Here is a 24,258-nt window from a genome sequence, read left to right on the forward strand (position 1 = left end):
ACTCTCACACTATTATGCTAGATCCACTATGGACTGCACTTTCACACTATTAACTAGATCCACTATGGACTGGACTCCCACTATTATGTTAGATCCACTATGGACTGGAGTGGACATCTGCGGTCCCCTCCAAGGTTCCTCATTGGGTTGAGTTTTTCCTTGCCCTGATGTGGGATCTGAGCCGAGGATGTGGTTGTGGCTTGTGCAGCCTTTAGAGACACTCGTGATTTAGGGCTATATGAGTAAACATTGATTGATAATTGATTGATTGATTAACTCAGTGAATTACAAATAAACTACTAATGAATACTACAAAAATATTCTTTAATGCTTAATTATTTATGCTGGAAATTATTTGAAGTGTTTATTGGTCGCAAAAATATATATAATTGTACAAAGTAAATGAATGCACTTTATTTACCTCGTCACCAGCGTAATACTCGGCGTGTCCAGCAGGGGGAGCCACTCGCCAGAACTCTCCGCCACACTACCGAGACATGTGGCCGACAATCCTTGAAATCTGTGCTCGCTTTTTAGCCACAAACAACTTTAGCTCGGCGATTTGTTAGCACTTCCTGGGACGAAAAGTTTTTGAAGCCGAAACACCGATCGGCGCGTGAGAGCCGAGCACGGCAGCACTTTGGACTGGTGAGTAGCGACACTCGCTTGCTGCTAACTAAACTAGCCCCCGAGTGCTAGCGCGTTATAACGACGTTAGCAGGTGTTGCTAGCTGGCTATTGTGCTAAACTTCACGTTAGCTTGCTGTTAGCGTGCGAGCTAACCTATGACCTTCACTGGAATCGGCGTCGCTAATCGTTAGCACGCTAATTAGCATGTTAGCATAGCCACCGTTTGCTAGCTGTTTGGCTGGAAGCTAGCATTAGCTCGCCGTGCTAATCGTGCTAACCAATAACAATCTTCGTGTGGATGGTTTGTGTTGGCCCCTGGCGGATCAAGCTTATGTTTGTGGCCCCCATCTAAGTATGTCATTTAGCGTTAGCAAGTTGATGTTCGTCATTGTTGTCATGATTAAAATGTACTCGATCGATCCATAATGATATTATCCATACAGATGTTGTATAAGGTCGATACTGGCGTGTTTTAGACCGAGGGTATCCAAAGTGTGGCCCCCGGGGGCCATTTGCAGCCTGCAGCTCAAGTTAAGTTGGCCTGCAGTATATTGTTGACATTAAGTCAAACGGTATTACTGTTGGCCTGGGGCCCCCGTCAAGTCATAAAAACAGGCTCCCGCAGTCAATTTTTGGGCCCCCACTTTTTTATAACCATTTCGAAAACAAATGATAAATATATTTATCCTGTTATATCTCACATTCTATATTGTGTTTTTGAAAAAATAGTGTGAGAATCCAGTCCATAGTGGATCTAACATAATAGTGTGAGAGTCCAGTCCATAGTGGATCTAACATAATAGTGTGAGAGTCCAGTCCATAGTGGATCTAACATAATAGTGTGGGGGTCCAGTCCATAGTGGATCTAACATAATAGTGTGAGAGTCCAGTCCATAGTGGATCTAACATAATAGTGTGAGAGTCCAGTCCATAGTGGATCTAACATAATAGTGTGAGAGTCCAGTCCATAGTGGATCTAACATAATAGTGTGAGAGTCCAGTCCATAGTGGATCTAACATAATAGTGTGAGAGTCCAGTCCATAGTAGATCTAACATAATATTGTGAGAGTCCAGTCCATAGTGGATCTAACATAATAGTGTGAGAGTCCAGTCCATAGTGGATCTAACATAATAGTGTGAGTCCAGTCCATAATGGATCTAGCATAATATTGTCAGAGTCCAGTCCATAGTGGATCTAACATAATAGTGTGAGAGTCCAGTCCATAGTGGATCTAACATTATAGTGTTAGAGTCCAGTCCATAGTGGATCTAACATAATAGTGTGAGAGTCCAGTCCATAGTGGATCTAACATAATAGTGTGGGGGTCCAGTCCATAGTGGATCTAACATAATAGTGTGAGAGTCCAGTCCATAGTGGATCTAACATAATAGTGTGAGAGTCCAGTCCATAGTGGATCTAACATAATAGTGTGAGAGTCCAGTCCATAGTGGATCTAACATAATAGTGTGAGAGTCCAGTCCATAGTGGATCTAACATAATAGTGTGGGGGTCCAGTCCATAGTGGATCTAACATAATAGTGTGAGAGTCCAGTCCATAGTGGATCTAACATAATAGTGTGAGAGTCCAGTCCATAGTGGATCTCACATAATAGTGTGAGAGTCCAGTCCATAGTGGATCTAACATAATAGTGTGAGAGTCCACTCCATAGTGGATCTAACATAATAGTGTGAGAGTCCAGTCCATAGTGGATCTAACATAATAGTGTGAGAGTCCAGTCCATAGTAGATCTAACATAATATTGTGAGAGTCCAGTCCATAGTGGATCTAACATAATAGTGTGAGAGTCCAGTCCATAGTGGATCTAACATAATAGTGTGAGTCCAGTCCATAATGGATCTAGCATAATATTGTCAGAGTCCAGTCCATAGTGGATCTAACATAATAGTGTGAGAGTCCAGTCCATAGTGGATCTAACATTATAGTGTGAGAGTCCAGTCCATAGTGGATCTAACATAATAGTGTGAGAGTCCAGTCCATAGTGGATCTAACATAATAGTGTGGGGGTCCAGTCCATAGTGGATCTAACATAATAGTGTGAGAGTCCAGTCCATAGTGGATCTAACATAATATTGTGAGAGTCCAGTCCATAGTGGATCTAACATAATAGTGCGAGAGTCCAGTCCATAGTAGATCTAACATAATATTGTGAGAGTCCAGTCCATAGTGGATCTAGCATAATATTGTGAGAGTCCAGTCCATAGTGGATCTAACATAATAGTGTGAGAGTCCAGTCCATAGTGGATCTAGCATAATATTGTGAGAGTCCAGTCCATAGTGGATCTAACATAATAGTGCGAGAGTCCAGTCCATAGTAGATCTAGCATAATATTGTGAGAGTCCAGTCCATAGTGGATCTAACTAGGGCTGCAACTAACAACTAATTTGATAATCGATTAATCTGTCGATTATTACTTCGATTAATAATCGAATAAAAGAGACAAACTACATTTCTATCCTTTCCAGTATTTTATTGAAAAAAAACCCAGTATACTGGCACCATACTTATTTTGATTATTGTTTCTCAGCTGTTTGTACATGTTCCAGTTTATAAATAAAGGTTTATAAAAAACAAAAAAAAAACAAGTAGCCTCTGCGCATGCGCATAGCATAAATCCAACGAATCGATGACTAAATTAAACGCCAACTATTTTTATAATCGATTTTAATCGATTGAATCGATTAGTTGTTGCAGCCCTAGATCTAACATAATAGTTTGAGAGTCCAGTCCATAGTGGATCTAACATAATAGTGTGAGAGTCCAGTCCATAGTGGATCTAGTTAACAGTGTTATAGTCCAGTCCGTAGTGGAGCTAACATAATAGTGTGAGAGTCCATTCCATAGTGCATCTAACATAATAGTGAGAGTCCAGTCCATAGTGGATCTAACATAATAGTGTGAGAGTCCAGTCCATAGTGGATCTAACATAATAGTGAGAGTCCAGTCCATAGTGGATCTAGCATAATAGTGTGAGAGTCCAGTCCATAGTGGATGTAGCATAATAGTGTGAGAGTCCAGTCCATAGTGGATCTAACATAATATTGTGAGAGTCCAGTCCATAGTGGATCTAACATAATAGTGCGAGAGTCCAGTCCATAGTAGATCTAACATAATATTGTGAGAGTCCAGTCCATAGTGGATCTAACATAATAGTGTGAGAGTCCAGTCCATAGTGGATCTAGCATAATATTGTGAGAGTCCAGTCCATAGTGGATCTAACATAATAGTGTGAGAGTCCAGTCCATAGTGGATCTAGCATAATATTGTGAGAGTCCAGTCCATAGTGGATCTAACATAATAGTGCGAGAGTCCAGTCCATAGTAGATCTAGCATAATATTGTGAGAGTCCAGTCCATAGTGGATCTAACTAGGGCTGCAACTAACAACTAATTTGATAATCGATTAATCTGTCGATTATTACTTCGATTAATAATCGAATAAAAGAGACAAACTACATTTCTATCCTTTCCAGTATTTTATTGAAAAAAAACCCAGCATACTGGCACCATACTTATTTTGATTATTGTTTCTCAGCTGTTTGTACATGTTCCAGTTTATAAATAAAGGTTTATAAAAAACAAAAAAAAAACAAGTAGCCTCTGCGCATGCGCATAGCATAAATCCAACGAATCGATGACTAAATTAAACGCCAACTATTTTTATAATCGATTTTAATCGATTGAATCGATTAGTTGTTGCAGCCCTAGATCTAACATAATAGTTTGAGAGTCCAGTCCATAGTGGATCTAACATAATAGTGTGAGAGTCCAGTCCATAGTGGATCTAGTTAACAGTGTTATAGTCCAGTCCGTAGTGGAGCTAACATAATAGTGTGAGAGTCCATTCCATAGTGCATCTAACATAATAGTGAGAGTCCAGTCCATAGTGGATCTAACATAATAGTGTGAGAGTCCAGTCCATAGTGGATCTAACATAATAGTGAGAGTCCAGTCCATAGTGGATCTAGCATAATAGTGTGAGAGTCCAGTCCATAGTGGATGTAGCATAATAGTGTGAGAGTCCAGTCCATAGTGGATCTAACATAATAGTGTGAGAGTCCAGTCCATAGTGGATCTAACATAATAGTGTGAGAGTCCAGTCCATAGTGGATCTAGTTAATAGTGTGAGAGTCCAGTCCATAGTGGATCTAACATAATAGTGGGAGAGTCCAGTCCATAGTGGATCTAACATAATATTGTGAAAGTCCTGTCCATAGTGGATCTAACATAATATTGTGAAAGTCCAGTCCATAGTGGATCTAACACAATAGTGGGAGAGTCCAGTCCATAGTGGATCTAGTTAACAGTGTTATAGTCCAGTCCGCAGTGGAGCTAACATAATAGTGTGAGAGTCCAGTCCATAGTGGATCTAACATAATATTGTGAAAGTCCTGTCCATAGTGGATCTAACACAATAGTGTGAGAGTCCAGTCCATTGTGGATCTAGTTAATAGTGTGAGAGTCCAGTCCATAGTGGATCTAGTTAATAGTGTGAGAGTCCAGTCCATAGTGGATCTAACATAATAGTGTCAGAGTCCAGTCCATAGTGGATCTAGCATAATAGTGTGAGAGTCCAGTCCATAGTGGATCTAGCATAATAGTGTGAGAGTCCAGTCCATAGTGGATCTAACATAATAGTGTGAGAGTCCAGTCCATAGTGGATCTAGCATAATAGTGAGAGTCCAGTCCATAGTGGATCTAGCATAATAGTGAGAGTCTAGTCCATAGTGGATCTAACAACATAGTGTGAGAGTCCAGTCCATAGTGGATTGAACATAATAGTGTGAGTCCAGTCCATAGTGGATCTAACATAATAGTGTGAGAGTCCAGTCCATAGTGGATTGAGCATAATAGTGTGAGTCCAGTCCATAGTGGATCTAACATAATAGTGTGAGAGTCCAGTCCATAGTGGATCTAACATAATAGTGTGAGAGTCCAGTCCATAGTGGATCTAACATAATAGTGTGAGAGTCCAGTCTATAGTGGATCTAACATAATAGTGTGAGAGTCCAGTCCATGGTGGATCTAGCATAATATTGTGAGAGTCCAGTCCATAGTGGATCTAACATAATAGTGTGAGAGTCCAGTCCATGTTTGATCTAGCATAATAGTGTGTATTTTTAGAAGTTGAACTTTACAGATCACAAAAAAGGTCAATTCGGATCGCTAACATTGTTAGCATAAATGAATGGGATTTAACATAGAGAAAATTAGCATCACAGCTAAGGGAAAAATATTTTCGGTTCATTATGAGACTGTGGTGGTACATAAACCTGGCTAGCTAGAGATAATGGCCCCAAAATCATTTAACAAGTACAGGAACAGCTAGCTAGCTTGAGTGGAAGTCTGCTGGAGTAGTCTACAGTCATACAGTAACAAGCAAATACACCTCTATTACACTTAAAGGCCTACTGAAATGAATTTTTTTTATTTAAACGGGGATAGCAGATCCATTCAATGTGTCATACTTGATCATTTCGCGATGTTGCCATATTTTTGCTGAAAGGATTTAGTAGAGAACATCGACGATAAAGTTCGCAACTTTTGGTCGCTGATAAAAAAAGCCTTGCCTGTACCAGAAGTAGCGTGACGTCGCAGGTTGAAGAGCTCCTCACATTTCCCCATTGTTTACACCAGCAGCGAGAGCGGTTCAGACCGAGAAAGCGACGATTACCCCATTAATTTGAGCCAGGATGAAAGATTCGTGGATGAGGAACTTGAGAGTGAAGGACTAGAGTGCAGTGCAGGACATATCTTTTTTCGCTCTGACCGTAACTTAGGTAAAAGGGGTCATTGGATTCCACACTTTCTCCTTTTTCTATTGTGGATCACGTATTTGTATTTTAAAGGCCTACTGAAACCTACTACTACCGACCACGCAGTCTGATAGTTTATATATCAATGATGAAATCTTAACATTGCAACACATGCCAATACGGCCGGGTTAACTTATAAAGTGACTTTTAAAACTTCCCGGGAAATATCCGGCTGAAACGTTGCGGTATGATGACGTATGCGCGTGACGAAGTCAGAGTAACGGAAGTTATGGTACCCGTAGAATCCTATACAAAAAGCTCTGTTTTCATTTCATAATTCCACAGTATTTTGGACATCTTTTGCAATTTGTTTAATGAACAATGAAGGCTGCAAAGAAGACAGTTGTAGGTGGGATCGGTGTATTAGCAGCGGACTACAGCAACACAACCAGGAGGACTTTGTTGGAACGCTAGCCGCGCTAGCCGCCGACCTCACCTTGACTTCCTACGTCTCCGGGCCGCCAAACGCATCGGGTGAAGTCCTTCGTCCTTCTGCCGATCGCTGGAACGCAGGTGAGCACGGGTGTTGATGAGTAGATGAGGGCTGGCTGGCGTAGGTGGAGAGCTAATGTTTTTAGCATAGCTCTGTGAGGTCCCGTTGCTAAGTTGCTAAGTTAGCTTCAATGGCGTCGTTAGCACAGCATTGTTAACCTTCGCCAGCCTGGAAAGCATTAACCGTGTATTTACATGTCCACGGTTTAATAGTATTGTTGATTTTCTATCTATCCTTCCAGTCAGAGGTTTATTTTTTTGTTTCTATATGCAGTTAAAGCACGATGCTATCACGTTAGCTCGTAGCTAAAGCATTTCACCGATGTATTGTCGTGGAGATAAAAGGCACTGAATGTCCATTTTGCGTTCTCGACTCTCATTTTCAAGAGGATATAGTATCCGAGGTGGTTTAACATACAAATCCGTGATCCACAATAAAAAAAGGAGAGTGTGGAATCCAATGAGCCAGCTTGTACCTAAGTTACGGTCAGAGCGAAAAAAGATACGTCCATCACTGTCTCTCAAGTCCTTCACTGTAACGTTCCTCATCTACGAATCTTTCATCCTCGCTCAAATTAATGGGGTAATCATCACTTTCTCGGTCCGAATCTCTCTCGCTCCATTGTAAACAAAGGAAAATTGTGAGGAATACTAGCTCCTGTGACGTCACGCTACTTCCGGTACAGGCAAGGCTTTTTTTATCAGCGAGCAAAAGTTGCGAACTTTATCGTCGATTTTCTCTATTAAATCCTTTCAGCAAAAATATGGCAATATCGCGAAATGATCAAGTATGACACATACAATGGATCTGCTATTCCCGTTTAAATGAAAAAAAATCATTTCAGTAGGCCTTTAAACCACCTCGCATACTATATCCTCTTGAAAATGAGAGTCGAGAACGCGAAATGGACATTCACAGTGACTTTTATCTCCACGACAATACATCGGTGAAGCACTTTAGCTACGGAGCTAACGTGATAGCATCGGGCTTAAATGCAGATAGAAACAAAATAAATAAGCCCCTGACTGGAAGGATAGACAGAAAATCAACAATACTACTATCAGGAGACACCGAACCAAACACTTGACCTGTAACCACACGGTTAATGCTGTGCCGCCTGTCGAAGCCTAGCAATGCTGTTGCTAACGACGCCATTGAAGCTAACTTAGCTACGGGACCTCGTCAGAGCTATGATAAAAACATTAGCGCTCCACCTATGCCAGCCCTCATCTGCTCATCAACACCTGTGCCCACCTGCATTCCAGCAATCACGCGACGAAGGACTTCACCCGATCATCGATGCGGTCTGCGGCTAGCGTCGGATAGCGCGTCTGCTATCCAAGTCAAAGTCCTCCTGGTTGTGTTGCTGCAGCCAGCCGCTAATACACCGATCCCACCTACAACTTTCTTCTTTGCAGTCTTCATTGTTCATTAAACAAATTGCAAAAGATTCACCAACACAGATGTCCAGAATACTGTGGAATTTTGCAATGAAAACAGAGCTGTTTGTATTGAGATACAATGTGTCCGAATACTTCCGCTTCAACCATTGACGTCACGCGCAAACGTCATCATACATAGACGTTTTCAACCGGAAGTTTCCCGGGAAATTTAAAATTGCACTTTATAAGTTAACCCGGCCGTATTGGCATGTGTTGCAATGTTAAGATTTCATCATTGATATATAAACTATCAGACTGCGTGGTCGGTAGTAGTGGCTTTCAGTAGGCCTTTAAATACCATAGATCAAATATATTCACCCCAGTAATATCATCAGCACTTACCTGACTGGATGAAGTCCTTGGGCTCAAATACTAGTGTGACTTCAATAGTCCTGCTGTAGTGTGTAGCATGCTGGGAATTATCTGTGCATGTGATGGAGGAATGCACAGTGCAGGGTTGAAATTCTACGGAATTTGCATTAAATCAGGTTCTTTTAGCTAATAATCATGCTGCAAGATCTAGCATGTTGCATTCAATGTTTATTCCCATTCATTTCCCATGGAAAGTTTCCAACTTTGAATATTCCTGGAATTTTGAAACCCTAAGATGAAGTTAAAAAGGTTGACTTTACACTCACCTTAGTGTTTACCATGAAGTCTTTCTTTTGACAGCGGTAAAGTTGTCCGAGTGCAAACTGAGGCAGTATTTGTGATTGATAAAACTTTCGGCGAATCAAAATTTACGACCAATAAAAACGCAATAAACGGGTACAGAAATTTGACCCGACAAATATAAACTAAACAAAACTCCGTCGGAAAGCGATAATCAATAAAATAAAAAAACAAACAAGCAAACTGCGCAGTAAAAGAAAAAAAATCTGCATCCTCGGGACGCGCGGGCTTCCAGAATTGCGCATCCTTTCTGATTTCAATGCGTAAAAAGACAAAAAATGTGCGTTAATGCCAACACTGAATACAAAAAGCTTAAATTTTGATAATAATAACTAGGAGTGTCCGATATATTGCTGTCGGGTATCGATCCGATACAAGCAAAATAACAAGTGTCACATAATTAGTGTCTGTTATTGAACAATATTGTAATCTAAAACATGCTGAATATCAACAAGTATCAAATAATATTAAACACAAAGTCTCCAAGGCAGCAGCGTATTGAACTTGTATCCAGAAACAAACGTTTCCGCACCACTCCACTTAATACGTCATGGATTTAATTAATTAAATAATGGAAAAGTATAAGAAACAAAAAATGAAAGTGTCAACTGTATGTGGCTTGTATATATGCATTTTCATGAAAGGAATAATAAGAAATGATGATGATGAAGAATTATGGTGACTACTATGTTTCGCCAAAAAACACTATCATTCCACTTCAACTTAAAGACAGCATCATTCCAGTCGGTTAGTGTTTTTCATACCTGCCATTGTTCTCTGTTTGTCTTTTCACTTCATCAAAGCTTTTCTAACATTCCACACTAATAAATAAATATAAGTCTATCCTAATACAAGCATTTATCTTTTGTGCTGATATCATATCAACTTAATACCAGTATTGGCCAAGGCTCGTAATATACTTTTTTTTCACTGTTGACTTTTTTTCCTGAACATTTGTATATCATAACAGCAGAAAAGACTACATTTATTTGTTGAATTTTATTTTAAGTTATGTTTTTCTTTTTTGCGTATTTGTCATGTGTTTTAGTGTAATAATAAGCATGTTTTTTTTTTTTAACAAATTGAAGGCAAAAATCACAAAATCATTTAATCATTGAAAAAAATGTCCAAATAAAGAGTTGGTAAGGCCGATACTGTCCCTGTATCAGACTATTTTAGCAACAACCTAATAACTTTTGCGGCTGAGGCAGCTTTTTTTTGGAGCGTCGTCGTTGGCTTTCAAAAACACCGTCGTAGCGATGCTGGCGTGTCAGGTGGCTGATAAGGTTCGGTGTGTTAAAGCTGTGCTGTGCTCACCCTTTAGAGCACAGCTGTAACTTCCTGCCACTAAACCTGCAGAAAATAGTTCTCCTCAGGTTTCTCTGTGTTTACAATTTCACACTTTGGACAATTACTGCTTAACAAAAAAATATTTCCATAGTTAAATAAAAATAACTGGGCAAATACATGTTACACAGTTGTTGTTGTGCTTTATAAATAAAGTTGATTTGATTTGATTGATTTGTTATTTCCTGGCACTAAACCTGCAGAAAATAGTTCTCCTTAGGTTTCTCTGTGTTTACATTTTCACACTTTGCACTATTTTCTTACACTTTATACAGCAATACTTACATATTCCATATTTTTAAGAGGTTATATTTAAGTGTTCAATGTGATTTGACTATTTTGTTGACATTGAGTGTTTTCCATGTTTGTGTTGACATTTCCTTTCTGCCTTGATAGCTGAGGGGATTATAATCAGAGGAAGTTACATTTAATATAAATAATAATATTCTCCCGCTCCTTATTTTCCATAAGTCATAAAAATGTTAATAATTCTCAATGTCGACCGATATATTAATAATATTTAAACAATTACTGCATAACAAAAATTATTTAAATAAGAACAACAGGGCAAATACATGTTACACAGCCGTTATTTCCTGGCACTTTACCTGCAGAAGATGTTCTTAGGTTTCCCTGTTTATATTTTCACACTTTGCACTATTTTCTTACTTTATGCAGCATTTCTTAAATATTATTTCATTTTAAGAGCTGATTGTTCAGTGTTCAATGTGATTTGACTATTTTGTTGACATTGTTGGAGTGTTTTCCATGTTTGTGTTGACATTTCCTTTGTGCCTTGGTATCTGAGGGATTATAATCAGAGGAAGGTGACATTTCAAATAAAAATATTTACATTTCATGTATTTATCTACTGCTTATTTTCCATAGGTCATAAAAAAATGTATAAATAATTACCAATATCGACTGATTTAAAACACTTTTATCGTGATACACTTTTCAGCCATATAGCCCAGTCCTGCTGAAATTAGACATCGTAAAAAGCTCAGAAAGTTGAGAAATGCCGATCAACAGGAGTTAATAGTTTGGTCTTAGACATTTGACTGTCGCCACCATCATCATTTGTCAGGTCACAAATCGTTGACACGCTTGAAAACGGAAGATAGTTTGCACGAGGGTTGTCCCAATACCAATATTTTGGCACCAATACCAAAATGTATTTCGATACTTTTCTAAATAAAGGGTACCACAAAAAAATTCATTTTTGGCTTTATTTTAACAAAAAAATCTTAGGGTACATGAAACATATGTTTATTATTGTAATTTAGTCCTTAAAGAAATTAGTGAACATACTAGACAACTTGTCTTTTAGTAGTAAGTAGGGCTGCAACTAACGATTAATTTGATAATCGATTAATCTGTCGATTATTACTTAGATTAATAATCGGATAAAAGAGACAAACTACATTTCTATCCTTTCCAGTATTTTATTGAAAAAAAACAGCATACTTGCACCATACTTATTTTGATTATTGTTTCTCAGCTGTTTGTACATGTTGCAGTTTATAAATAAAGATTTATAAAAAATAAAAAAAATTACAAAAAAAACAAAAAAATTGTCTCTGCGCATAGCATAGATCCAACGAATCGATGACTAAATTAATTGCCAACTGTTTTTTTAATCGATTAGTTGTTGCAGCCCTAGTAGTAAGTAAACAAACAAAGACTCCTAATTAGTCTGCTGACATATGCAGTAACATATTGTGTCATTTATCTACCTATTATTTTGTCTACATTATGAGGGACAAACTGTAAAAATTTATTATTAATCTACTTGTTCATTTACTGTTAATATCTGCTTACTTTCTGTTTTAACATGTTCCATCTACACTTCTGTTAAAATGTAAAATTCACTTATTCTTCTCTTCTTTGATACTTTACATTAGTTTTGGATGATACCACACATTTAGGTATCGATCCGATACCAAGTAGTTACAGGATCATACATTGGTCATATTCAAAGTCCTCATGTGTCTAGTGACGTACTTCCTGAGTTTATAAACATATTATGAATTTTAAAAAGAGGAAAAAAGATTTTGTGACGATAATAAGTATCAATGTAATCATAGTACTATCGACTAGATACGCTCTTGTACTTGGTATCATTACAGTGGATGTCAGGTGTAGATCCACCCATGGCGTTTGTTTACATTCAGGAGCGCTATCTTTTGTTAGCGGTAACGCCGGTGAGCTATTGTATCCTCCTACGGTGTGTAGTGAAGCGTGTTTAGCTATTCCTCGTCCTGCAGTGATAATGATACTTGTAAGAAACTTACTTTATTTGTTGCCATGGAGGCGAGGATTAGTGATTTAGAAGTAGCTAAAACACCACCGATTGCGGATGGACATCTTCCTGAGGGTGTTTCAGTGTTATGACTTCACCTTTATCTTTAGTCTTTACACCAAAATTTGTCCATTCTCCCTTTTCTGTCTTTACACTGTGTCTGCTTGTAAGTACTCTGTGTGTGTGTGCGCTGCCGAACATGCTCCTCTGCTCGTAAAACCAGCAATGACGATGGCGAACCGGTACTTTTCAAACAGAGTATAGTAGTGTTTTTGATTCATTAGTACTGCGATACTATACTAGTAGTGGTATACCGTACAACCCTAGTTTGCACAAATGTGTCAGAATTGCAGTTTCCTCCAAGGTGCAACGCATCAAATTGCAGTACAGCTGCACATGGACATATGGTAACATGCTCTCTCTGTGCAGTGGTGATCAGGACAGCCCGGGGCTGGACATGACGGGAGCTGAAAGCGGTGAGGCTCAATCCTTTTTTTGGCGCTGGCATGCATGGCACACGACATGCCTTGTAATGACTTTCTGCGTCTAGGCGGCCAAGGGTCGCCCTCCGATGGGAGCGACAGCGAGGAGGCCGAGCGATGTCCGATCTGCCTGGGTGTCCTGGCCCGAGGAGAGCTGGCCATGCCCGACAGCTGCTGCCATGTCTTCTGCCTGGGATGTCTGCTGACTTGGGCGGAGGTGATGTTCAACTTGACTCCGTTATTGGATTCACTCTTATTTGGGAAGGACCTTGTAAAGACTGATGCATTGAGATGTTTTGTTTAAGCAGGATCATTTTGAATATTTTTCACAACAGTTGCAGATGGTCCCCTCTTGTCCCGTGGACAGAAGACCCTTCAGGAATGTTTACAGATGGGATGGAGGTCTGCGCTGCGTGCAGGTCCGTTTATACATTTTCATTACAGTCTAAACCAGACCTGGGCAAATTAAGGCCCGGGGGCCACATGCGGCCTGTTAAGCTTTTCAATCTGGCCCGCCGGACATTCCCAAATATTTTTTTTATGTCTTTAAGATGGAAAGTGTAGCTGCCATTATGATGTGCAGTGATGTTTTCAAATGACCGTAAGTCTTCAACTATACAAAGTGTTTCAATGGTTGGAATCTGCACTTTTGCATGATATTTTAGTGACTAGTGTTGTCCTGATACCAATATTATTTTGATACCATAAAAAATTGCATTATTGGCTTTATTTTAACAAAAAATCTTAGGGTGTGGCGGACCGGTACTTTTCAGAGGCGGTATGGTACCGAATATGATTCATTAGTATCGCGGTACTATACTAATACCCGTATACCATACAACCCTACTAGTTACTATGGTAATCTACGTCACAGCAGGTCAGACGAGGCACCAAGCAGTGTGGGTGGGGAGCGTTTCCACAGAGTGTTTCCAGAGCCTGAAATGCGGGTGTCAGGGACAGACGCGGAAGGAGATTTTTACAACAAAGTTCTAAAGCTTAGTGCTGTATCAGATACCGTAATTTCCGCACCATAAGGCGCCCCGTGTTATTAGCCGCACGTTTAATGAACGGAATATTTCAAAACTTTGTTTACCTATTAGCCGCCCCGTGCTATTAGCCGCACCTACGCTACGCTAAAGGGAATGTCAACAAAACAGTCAGATAGGTCAGTCAAACTTTAATAATATATTACAAACCAGCGTTCTAACAACTCTGTTCACTCCCAAAATGTAATGTAAAAATGTGCAATCACAAAAATAGTAACACTCAAAATAGTGCAGAGCAATAGCAACATCAATAACTCAACGTTGCTCATACGTTAGTGTCACACGACACACAAAACAAACATTTAAAGCTCACTTTCTGAAGTTATTACTCATCCACAAATCCCTCAAATTCTTCTTCTTCGGTGTGCTTCACTTGTTTTTTGACACCATCGATGATGTGGACGCGCATGCAGTCGTAGATCAACAGGAACGGCGCTGCGTGAAAAAAGTCACCCGGTGTCTTCGCGTAAACGTCTATCAACCACTCGCTCATCTTTTCTTCATCCATCCATCCCTTCGAGGTAGCTTTTATGATGACGCCGGCTGGAAAGTTCTCTTTTGGCAATGTCTTCCTTTTGAATATCACCCTGGGTGGAAGTTTCTGGCCGTTAGCATGGCAAGCTAGAACCACAGTAGGACGACTTCTCATTCCCTGTGGTGCGAATATTCACCGTACGTGTTCCCGTTGTATCCACAGTGCGGTTCACATGAATATCAAAAGTCAGTGGAACCTTGTACGCGTGTCTCTTAGTAGGAGACATTTTGTTGTCTTTACAGAAATACACAAATGAAATGAAACGTAATATCCGCGTGCTTCTTCTTCTACGGGGGCGGGTGCTCACCTTGGCGGTTGCTTACAGTAGAAGAAGAAGCGCTTCCTCTTTTACGGGGAAAAAAGATGGCGGCTGTTTACCGTAGTTGCGAGACCTAAACTTTATGAAAATAAATATGAATATTAATCCATATATAAGGCGCACCGGGTTATTAGCCGCACTGTCTGCTTTTGAGAAAAATTGTGGTTTTTAGGTGCGGCTTATGGTGCGGAAAATACGGTATATCCGATTGTAGATGTTTTTTGTTTTTTAACCCTTCACGTTCATATTTCGCTGTGTTTGTTGCATTTTTGTTGCATTTGGCTTGATTGTAAAATATATCGATTGAGAGGGGGTGTGACGTTCATATGTTCTCGATATTCAGGGTTTTATCGTTTATAGAAAAAAATAAAATTCCATTCCGTTTTTAAGGCGGTCTGTCATAACATTTTTAGCATTCAGTCAGACTTTATTGTGAGGTTTTGTATTAGTTTTTCTAAAAATAGATATACCGGCCCCCAGACACATTTTTTTCTCTAAATTTGGCCCCCCGAGTCAAAATAATTGCCCAGGCCTGGTCTAAACCTAACTTTTTCTCACTGTGGGGGCCATTTTGGTACTTTTCATGATCAAAACCATTTCAATGTATGTTTTTTTCTAACCTTTAGGACCTTCATGGGTCTCAGTTAGGGCTGGGCGATATGGCCTTTTTTTAATATCTCAATATTTTTAGGTCATGTCACGATACACGATATATATCTCCATATTTTGCCTTAGCCTTGAATGAACACTTGATGCATATAATCACATCAGTATGATGATTCTATGTGTCTACATTAAAACATTCTTCTTCATACTGCATTAATATATGCTCATTTTAAACGTTCATGCAGAGAGGGAAATCACAACTAAGTCAATTGACCAAAAGTGTATTTATTAAACAGTTATTAAGCAGTGGCACAATTATTCATGTCATTTCTAAAACAGAAAGTGCAAGATTGTCAGAGACATTTTAAAACAAGCTATTAGTGCACTTTTGTGCATGATGTCACTAAGATGACATATCAAAACAACACTAAATGAATGTGCACTTTTTGTACAGAACGCCACTACAATAGTTTAAAACAAATAAAGTGCACTTTTGTGCATGATGTCACACAAGATATTTCAATAAGTGTCAAATAAAAATGAGCTGCATTATAGGAAATCAAATAGTGTATGTCTTTCACTATGTGGTAGGTTCCTGCGGACGTTATCTCCTTATGTTGTTGACTATTTTTTTCATACGGTGTTGATGTGGAAATGTTTGCCTTTGCATTTTGTTGGTGTGGCACCGAACGGAGATGTTGACATGCAGAGTTTCAAGCACTCCTTATTCTCTAGCGGTTGACTTTTCAAATGATGCTACATATTAGCAGTAATGCTACTTTTTGTGGCAACGCTTTTGCCACACACTTGACAAATTACGGTTGTCTGTTCGACATCTTTCCGCTTGAAGCCAAACCACCGCCAGACGATGGACCCCATGCTGTTTTTCTTGGGAATTAAAGGCCTACTGAAATGAATTTTTTTTATTTAAACGGGGATAGCAGATCCATTCTATGTGTCATACTTGATCATTTCGCGATATTGCCATATTTTTGCTGAAAGGATTTAGTAGAGAACAACGACGATAAAGATCGCAACTTTTGGTATCTGATAAAAAAAAGCCTTTCCCCTACCGGAAGTAGCGTGACGTAGTCAGTTGAACAGCTCCTCACATTTTCCTATTGTTTACAATGCAGCTAGAGCGATTCGGACCGAGAAAGTGACGATTACTCCATTAATTTGAGCGAGGATGAACGATTCGTGGATGAAGAACGTGAGAGTGAATGACTAGAATGCAGTGCAAGACATATCTTTTTTCGCTCTGACCGTAACTTAGGTACAAGCTGGCTCATTGGATTCCACACTCTCTCCTTTTTCTATTGTGGATCACGGATTTGTATTTTAAACCACCTCGGATACTATATCCTCCTGAAAATGAGAGTCGAGAATGCGAAATGGACATTCACAGTGACTTTTATCTCCACGACAATACATCGACGAAACACTTTAGCTACGGAGCTAACGTGATTGCATCGTGCTTAACTGCATATAGAAACAAAATAAATAAATCCCTGACTGGAAGGATAGACAGAAGATCAACAATAGTATTAAACCAGGGACATGTAAATACACGGTTAATGCTTTCCAGCTTGGCGAAGGTTAACAATGCTGTTGCTAACGACGCCATTGAAGCTAACTTAGCAACCGTACCTCACAGAGCTATGCTAAAAACAATAGCTATCCACCTACGCCAGCCAGCCCTCATCTGCTCATCAACACCCGTGCTCACCTGCGTTCCAGCGATCGACGGTGCGACGAAGGACTTCACTCGATCACAGATGCGGTCGGCGAGACGGAGGAAGTTAAGGTGAGTTCGGCGGCTAACGCGTCTGCTATCCATCTCTGTCTTCCTGGTTGTGTTACTGTGGTGCGCCGCTAATACACCGATCCCACCTACAACTTTCTTCTTTGCAATCTCCATTGTTCATTAAACAAATTGCAAAAGATTCACCAACACAGATGTCCAGAATACTGTGGAATTATGAGATGAAAACAGAGCTATTTTGTATTGCATTCAATGGGGTACCAATACTTCTGTTTCACTGGCTACGTCACGCGCATACGTCATCATCCAAAGGCGTTTTCAACCGGAAGTGTGGAGGGAAATTTAAAATTGCACTTTATAAGTTAACCCGGCCGTATTGGCATGTGTTGCAATGTTAAGATTTCATCATTGATATATAAACTATCAGACTGCGTGGTCGGTAGTAGTGGCTTTCAGTAGGCCTTTAATGCTTCCTTCATTTGTTACCAGATTCGCACCTTCTCTCTCTCGTATTACCACCCGCACCGTTAGCACCACAGCTAACGTTACCATGTCGCTACTTGTGTGCTCCGCGGGAGCGTGTGCCGTTGCACACGTGACGTATGTAAGAAGGTACGCTTGTTTTAAGCCTCTGTGAGAAGGAGAGACAAGAAAGAGTGGGAAATGCCTGCAGTGTAATGCCAGCAGCTAAAAGCAGCTGCGTGAGAACGTATACTCCAATATCACGATATACTCATTTTCTATATCGCACAGAGACAAACCCGCGATATATCGAGTATTTCGATATATCGCCCAGCCCTAGTCTCAGTCATAAAAATGTAAAAAAAACCAAGTCAAATACTAATTTTGTTTTTCAACACATACGTCTCCAGATCAACTTCAGCACTTTATTTTATATTTGTCAAATATTTTGTGGCCCTTTTGTTAAAGAAAACCCCAAATGTTCCAAGTGTGATATTTGATGTGTAGTTATTGGCGCTTCACGACATTGATTTGGATGTATTATTTATTTAAGCTTTGACAGTTTAAAAAACAATCCCACTATAATTATTGGGGACCCAAAAGGGCCCAACTCATAAGTGTTAAAAATAAGTCATTCATTATTTTTCATATTTTTACTTTCTACACCTAAATCTCCAAATCAACTACAGATTGATCCGTCAAATATAAGTTTTTATTATATATTTTTTATGTTTCTATTGTTTATTGTTGTTTTTGTCATGGACTACCTTGTTTTTATGGCAAACACACAAAATATGCAATGTTTCAAAGTGTAATATTTTAATGTGAAGTAGGGATATAACGACATGAGAGTTTTATTTCACGTTTAGTGTGATCAAAACTATCACAGTTATCCTTATTATAACGTGATTGTTGAATATCTTCACAAAGTACTTATACACACTGAAATCTTTGAACCAGATTTTATTAACAAATAAATACAATAGAGTGACACACAATATACTTCCATTGGCAGAATAAATATTTAATATTGTTGTAGCTTCTTAAAGAACCATATTTTTATTTGACTGTTAAAATATGTTTATCTTTTATCGTTTTCATTTAGAAAAATTTAGAGTTTTTTTTTTTTAATGATAAATAAAAACGGGATCTGGTTGCATCAGTTCCGGTTTGATGTTACGTGAGTTCACTTCCTGTGTAAATCCATCACTTTGTACCAAGATAGCACAGTCTGTAGTAGGGTTGTACGGTATACCGGTACTAGTATAGTATCGCGGTACTAATGAATCAAAAATGGTACTATACTCTTGTTTGAAAAGTACCGGCTTCCGGGCATGACGGCGCCTCATCATGTCGTGACATTGCTGGTTTTATGAGCAGAGGAGCATGTTCGGCAGCGCACACAAACAGAGTACTTACAAGCAGACACAGTGTGTAGACAGAAAAGGGAAAACTGAAGATAAAGGTGAAGTTATAACACTAAAATGCCCTCAGGAAGAGGTGCTTTAAGACATGGCTAGCTGGCTAGCAGCGAACATCCATCCAGCAGTGTTTTAGCTACTTCTAAATCACTAATCCTTGTCTCCATGGCAACAAATAAAGTAAGTTTCTTACAAGTGTCAGGTTCAAACACCGATGACATCTATTAAACAGACAAGAAGCAAGGAATTAAACAGAGACAGGATTCAATTTAGCTCAATTAGGAGAGCGCGTAGATCTGTACCCTTGTACAGTGTCGTCCCACGCTCTGACAAAAGGATTGCACGCCTCCTCTTTTGTTTGTACTTTCCTTGATTACATGGCAACAGCTGTTTCTAAGGGGGGAGGGGGTCATAAACAGCCGGCGCCCTTGGTCACAAAACAGTTCAAACAAAAGATGCCTGGAGTTTGCGTCAGGTCCTGCTTCCTCTCCGCTTTGTAGATCTCGGGTCAAGACAAGATCTTCCTGTGAATTACCAATTCATCAAAGAAACCGACACCTTCATGTCGCTTCCCATCCTACACAGTGGAGTTTTACAAGTCTTTTGCTTGGTAGGATCAAAGACAGCTTTTGTCCTCTTGCCGGGAACTCATGGAAACACAAAGTTTTGTGATAACTTAGATACAATTATTTTGACAACAAGTACCATTATCACTGCAGGACGAGGAATATTTAAACATGCTACACTACACACCGTAGGAGGATACAATAGCTCACCGGTGTCACCGCTAACAAAAGCTAGCGCGCCTAATTGTAAACAAATGCCATGGGTGGATCTACACCTGACATCCACTGTAAAGATACCAAGTACAAGAGCGTATCTAGTCGATACTACTATGATTACATCGATATATATGAACTCAGGAAATACGTCCCTGGACACATGAGGACTTTGAATATGATCAATGTATGATCCTGTGGTATCGGATTGATACCCAAATGGGTGGTATCATCCAAAACTAATGTAAAGTATCAAACAACAGAAGAATAAGTGACTACTTGTATTTGTTTGTTTATTTGAAGGACAATGTGCTGTTACATTAAGAAGATGGCTGCACCAGATATAGCACCGTGCTAATTTCCATCTGTAGTCCTCTTATGGGGCATCTAATATCCACAATAAAATTACACAGGATTGAAAATACACAACAATAATAAAATTACATAATGATAAACAATTTAAAGTACAAGTACAATACATAGAGGGTATGTGAATTACAAATCAGGTTACAGGTCAGGTTACAGTATCTTAGCAGCTTCATTTAAAGTGCAGAAGTATATAAAGTGCAGCAGTTTTGATCAAAGTCCTCATACAGTGCAGTAGCCATCAGATGATACCCATAAGGGTATTATTCAATAGCCATATACCCCATTGATATTGCATACATAAAAAAAGTTTGCAATGTTCCAAGATTGGAATGGTACTCAGATGGCCATCAGACTGCTCCCGGCAGGGTATCATCTGATTACATTTGAACAGAAGTGTAGATAGAACATGTTAAAACAGAAATAAGCAGATATTAACAGTAAATGAACTAGGGGATTAATAATCCAGTTGAACAGTTTGTCCCTCATAATGTTGACAAAATAATAGGTGTATAAATGACACAATATGTTACTGCATACGTCAGCAGACTAATTAAGAGCCTTTGTTTGTTTACTTACTACTAAAAGATAAGTTGTCTAGTATGTTCACTATTTTATTTAAGGACAAAATTGTTCTTTAATTGCAATAATAAACTTATGTTTAATGTACTCTTAAGATTTTTTGTTAAAATAAAGCCAATAATGCCATTTTTGTGGTCCATCACCGGTCTGTGACTTTATCGGTGTTATCAATCGCGGTTTTACGATCATTTCAATTTAAAACGGTAGCGCTAACCGTCGAGTGTTGTACCGCGGTTAACCATTGTAGCGTTTATCGTTACATACTAGGGCTGCGAATCTTTGGGTGTCCCACGATTCGATTCAATATCGATTCTTGGGGTCACGATTCGATTAAAAATCGATTTTTTTTTCGATTCAACGTGATTCTCGATTCAAAAACGATATTTTCCCGATTTAAAAGGATTCTCTATTCATTCAATACATAGATTTCAGCAGGATCTACCCCAGTCTGCTGACATGCAAGCAGAGTAGTAGATTTTTGTAAAACGCTTTTATAATTGTAAAGGACAATGTTTTATCAACTGATTGCAAAAATGTAAATTTGTTTGAACTATTAAATGAACCAAAAATATGACTTATTTTATCTTTGTGAAAATATTGGACACAGTGTGTTGTCAAGCTTATGAGATGCGATGCAAGTGTAAGCCACTGTGACACTATTGTTCTTTTTTTAATTTTTTTATATATAAATGTCTAATGATAATGTCAATGAGGGATTTTTAATCACTGCTATGTTGAAATTGTAACTAATATTGATACTGTTGTTGATAATATTCATTTTTGTTTCACTACTTTTGGTTTGTTCTGTGTCGTGTTTGTGTCTCCTCTCAATTGCTCTGTTTATTGCAGTTCTGAGTGTTGCTGGGTCGGGTTTGCTTTTGGAATTGGATTGCATTGTTACGGTATTGCTGTGTATTGTTTTGTTGGATTGATTAATTAAAACAAAATAAAATAAATAAAATTAAAAAAAAAAAAAAAAAAACTTTAAAAAAAAAAAAAGAGAATCGATTCTGAATCGCACAACGCGAGAATCGCGATTCGAATTCGAATCGATTTTTTCCCACACCCCTATTACATACCTAAAGTGAAGTCATTGGAGCCTTAAATAGGTCAGTAATTCATAACAATATCATCATTTTTCTTTTTATTCCTTTCATGAAAATGCATATATACAAGCCACGTACATTTGACACTTACATTGTTTTTCTGTTTCTTATACATGATCAGAAAGGAGCAGATGGAAGAATACTATTCTTATATTTATCTGCCCCCCTTTTAACACCAATTGTTTTAGATGACTTTATCACTGTGCCCTCCACCAACACCCCAACTCTAACATACTTTTTAATTTTCATTTAAGCATTTTCACAATCAAATCAAATCAACTTTATTTATAAAGCACATTTAAAATTGACCAAAGGGGTAGCCAAAGTGCTGTACAATGGGCAGGTTAAAAGATAATACGAGTACCAAGCAAACACAACACAAACAGAACACGATAAAAAATAAATAAATAAAATAAAATAAATAAAACATAAAAAGAGGTTCACAGCAGGTGTATTATGGGACACCATTGCAGGATGGATATCACTCTGTGTTAAAAGTCATGGAATAAAAGTATGTTTTTAAGAGAGATTTAAAAACCGGAAGAGAGGAGGCTTGTCTAACACTCCAAGGGAGGTCGTTCCAGAGCTTGGGATCAGCAGCGGCGAAAGCTCTGTCACCTCTAAGCTTCAGCCTTGTGTCAGGGACCGTTAGTAGCAGCTGATCGGCTGATCTTAGGGTTCGGGTGGGGCAGTAAGGCTGAAGGAGGTCGGAGAGATATGTTGGCGCGAGGTTGTTTAGACATTTAAAAACAAATAAAAGGAGTTTAAAGTTGATTCGGTAACACACAGGGACCCAGTGAAGGGACGCTAATATAGGGGTGATGTGCTCACGTCTGCGGGTCTGTGTTAGCAGACGAGCAGCAGAGTTCTGCACGAGCTGCAGGCGGGCGAGGGAGGCCTGGCTAATGCCTACATACAGGGCATTGCAGTAGTCAAGACGAGTCGAGATAAAGGCGTGGATTAATTTCTCGAGATCTTGTCCTGATAGAAGCGGTTTCACTTTCGCTATTTGGCGTAATTGATAAAAGCTTTTTTGAACGACGCTGATGATTTGTTTTTCGAATTTACAATGACACGTCCAATCAAAATAAAAAAAAATCAGTTTGATATAGAGATGTCCGATAATATCGACCGATAAATGCTTTAAAATGTAATATCGGAAATTATCGGTATCGTTTTTTTAAATTATCGGTATCTGTATCGTTTTTTTTTATTTTTTAAATTAAATCAACATAAAAAACACAAGATACACTTACAATTAGTGCACCAACCCAAAAAACCTCCCTACCCCATTCACACTCATTCACACAAAAGGGTCGTTAATATTCTGGTTCCTACATTATATATCAATATATATCAATACAGTCTGCAAGGGATACAGTCCGTAAGCACACATGATTCTGTGTGCTGCTGGTCCACTAATAGTATCAATCAATCAATCAATCAATCAATGTTTATTTATATAGCCCTAAATCACAAGTGTCTCAAAGGGCTGTACAAGCCACAACGACATCCTCGGTACAGAGCCCACAATAGTACTAACCTTTAACAGTTAATTTTACTCATTTTCATTCATTGCTAGTTTCTATGTAACTGTTTTTATATTGTTTTACTTTCTTTTTTATTCAAGAAAATGTTTTTAATTTATTTATCTTATTTTATTAATTTTAAAAAAAAGGACCTTATCTTCACCATACCTGGTTGTCCAAATTAGGCATAATAATGTGTTAATTCCACGACTGTTTATATCGGTATCGGTTGATATCGGTATCGGTAATTAAGAGTTGGACAATATCGGAATATCGGATATCGGCAAAAAGCCATTATCGGACGTCCCTAGTTTGATATAATTGCAGTTGGCTCTTTTTGTAACTCTTTTTAAATTCAAATATATTCTTGCAACTTTTTAAGTCTTTCTTTAGAGAATTCCATGCTTTCACACCAGCAACAGACAAGCACATTTGTTTCAAATTTGCAACATTGCATTTGATAGATCTTTTTTGACAGCTTTTAAGAAAAAAACAGCATGCATGTCAGCTTTGTGTTATTAGTGTCAATATTGCAAC

General features: G+C 38.7%; 1 protein-coding gene across 1 annotated transcript in view; it reads left to right on the forward strand.

The window, feature by feature from the left end:
• The first annotated feature begins 436 nt into the window (after positions 1-436).
• Positions 437-24,258, forward strand: part of scaf11 (SR-related CTD-associated factor 11) — a 50,465-nt gene continuing 26,643 nt past the window's right edge. Inside the window, exons 1-4 of the mRNA XM_062066291.1 lie at positions 437-648; positions 13,153-13,199; positions 13,274-13,422; positions 13,541-13,624. Coding sequence (XP_061922275.1) covers positions 13,181-13,199; positions 13,274-13,422; positions 13,541-13,624 — 252 coding nt within the window. The 5' untranslated portion in view covers positions 437-648; positions 13,153-13,180. The remainder of the gene's footprint in view (positions 649-13,152; positions 13,200-13,273; positions 13,423-13,540; positions 13,625-24,258) is intronic.

The sequence above is a fragment of the Entelurus aequoreus genome, linkage group LG12 (genome assembly GCF_033978785.1).
Source record: "Entelurus aequoreus isolate RoL-2023_Sb linkage group LG12, RoL_Eaeq_v1.1, whole genome shotgun sequence".
Classification (NCBI taxonomy): domain Eukaryota; kingdom Metazoa; phylum Chordata; class Actinopteri; order Syngnathiformes; family Syngnathidae; genus Entelurus; species Entelurus aequoreus.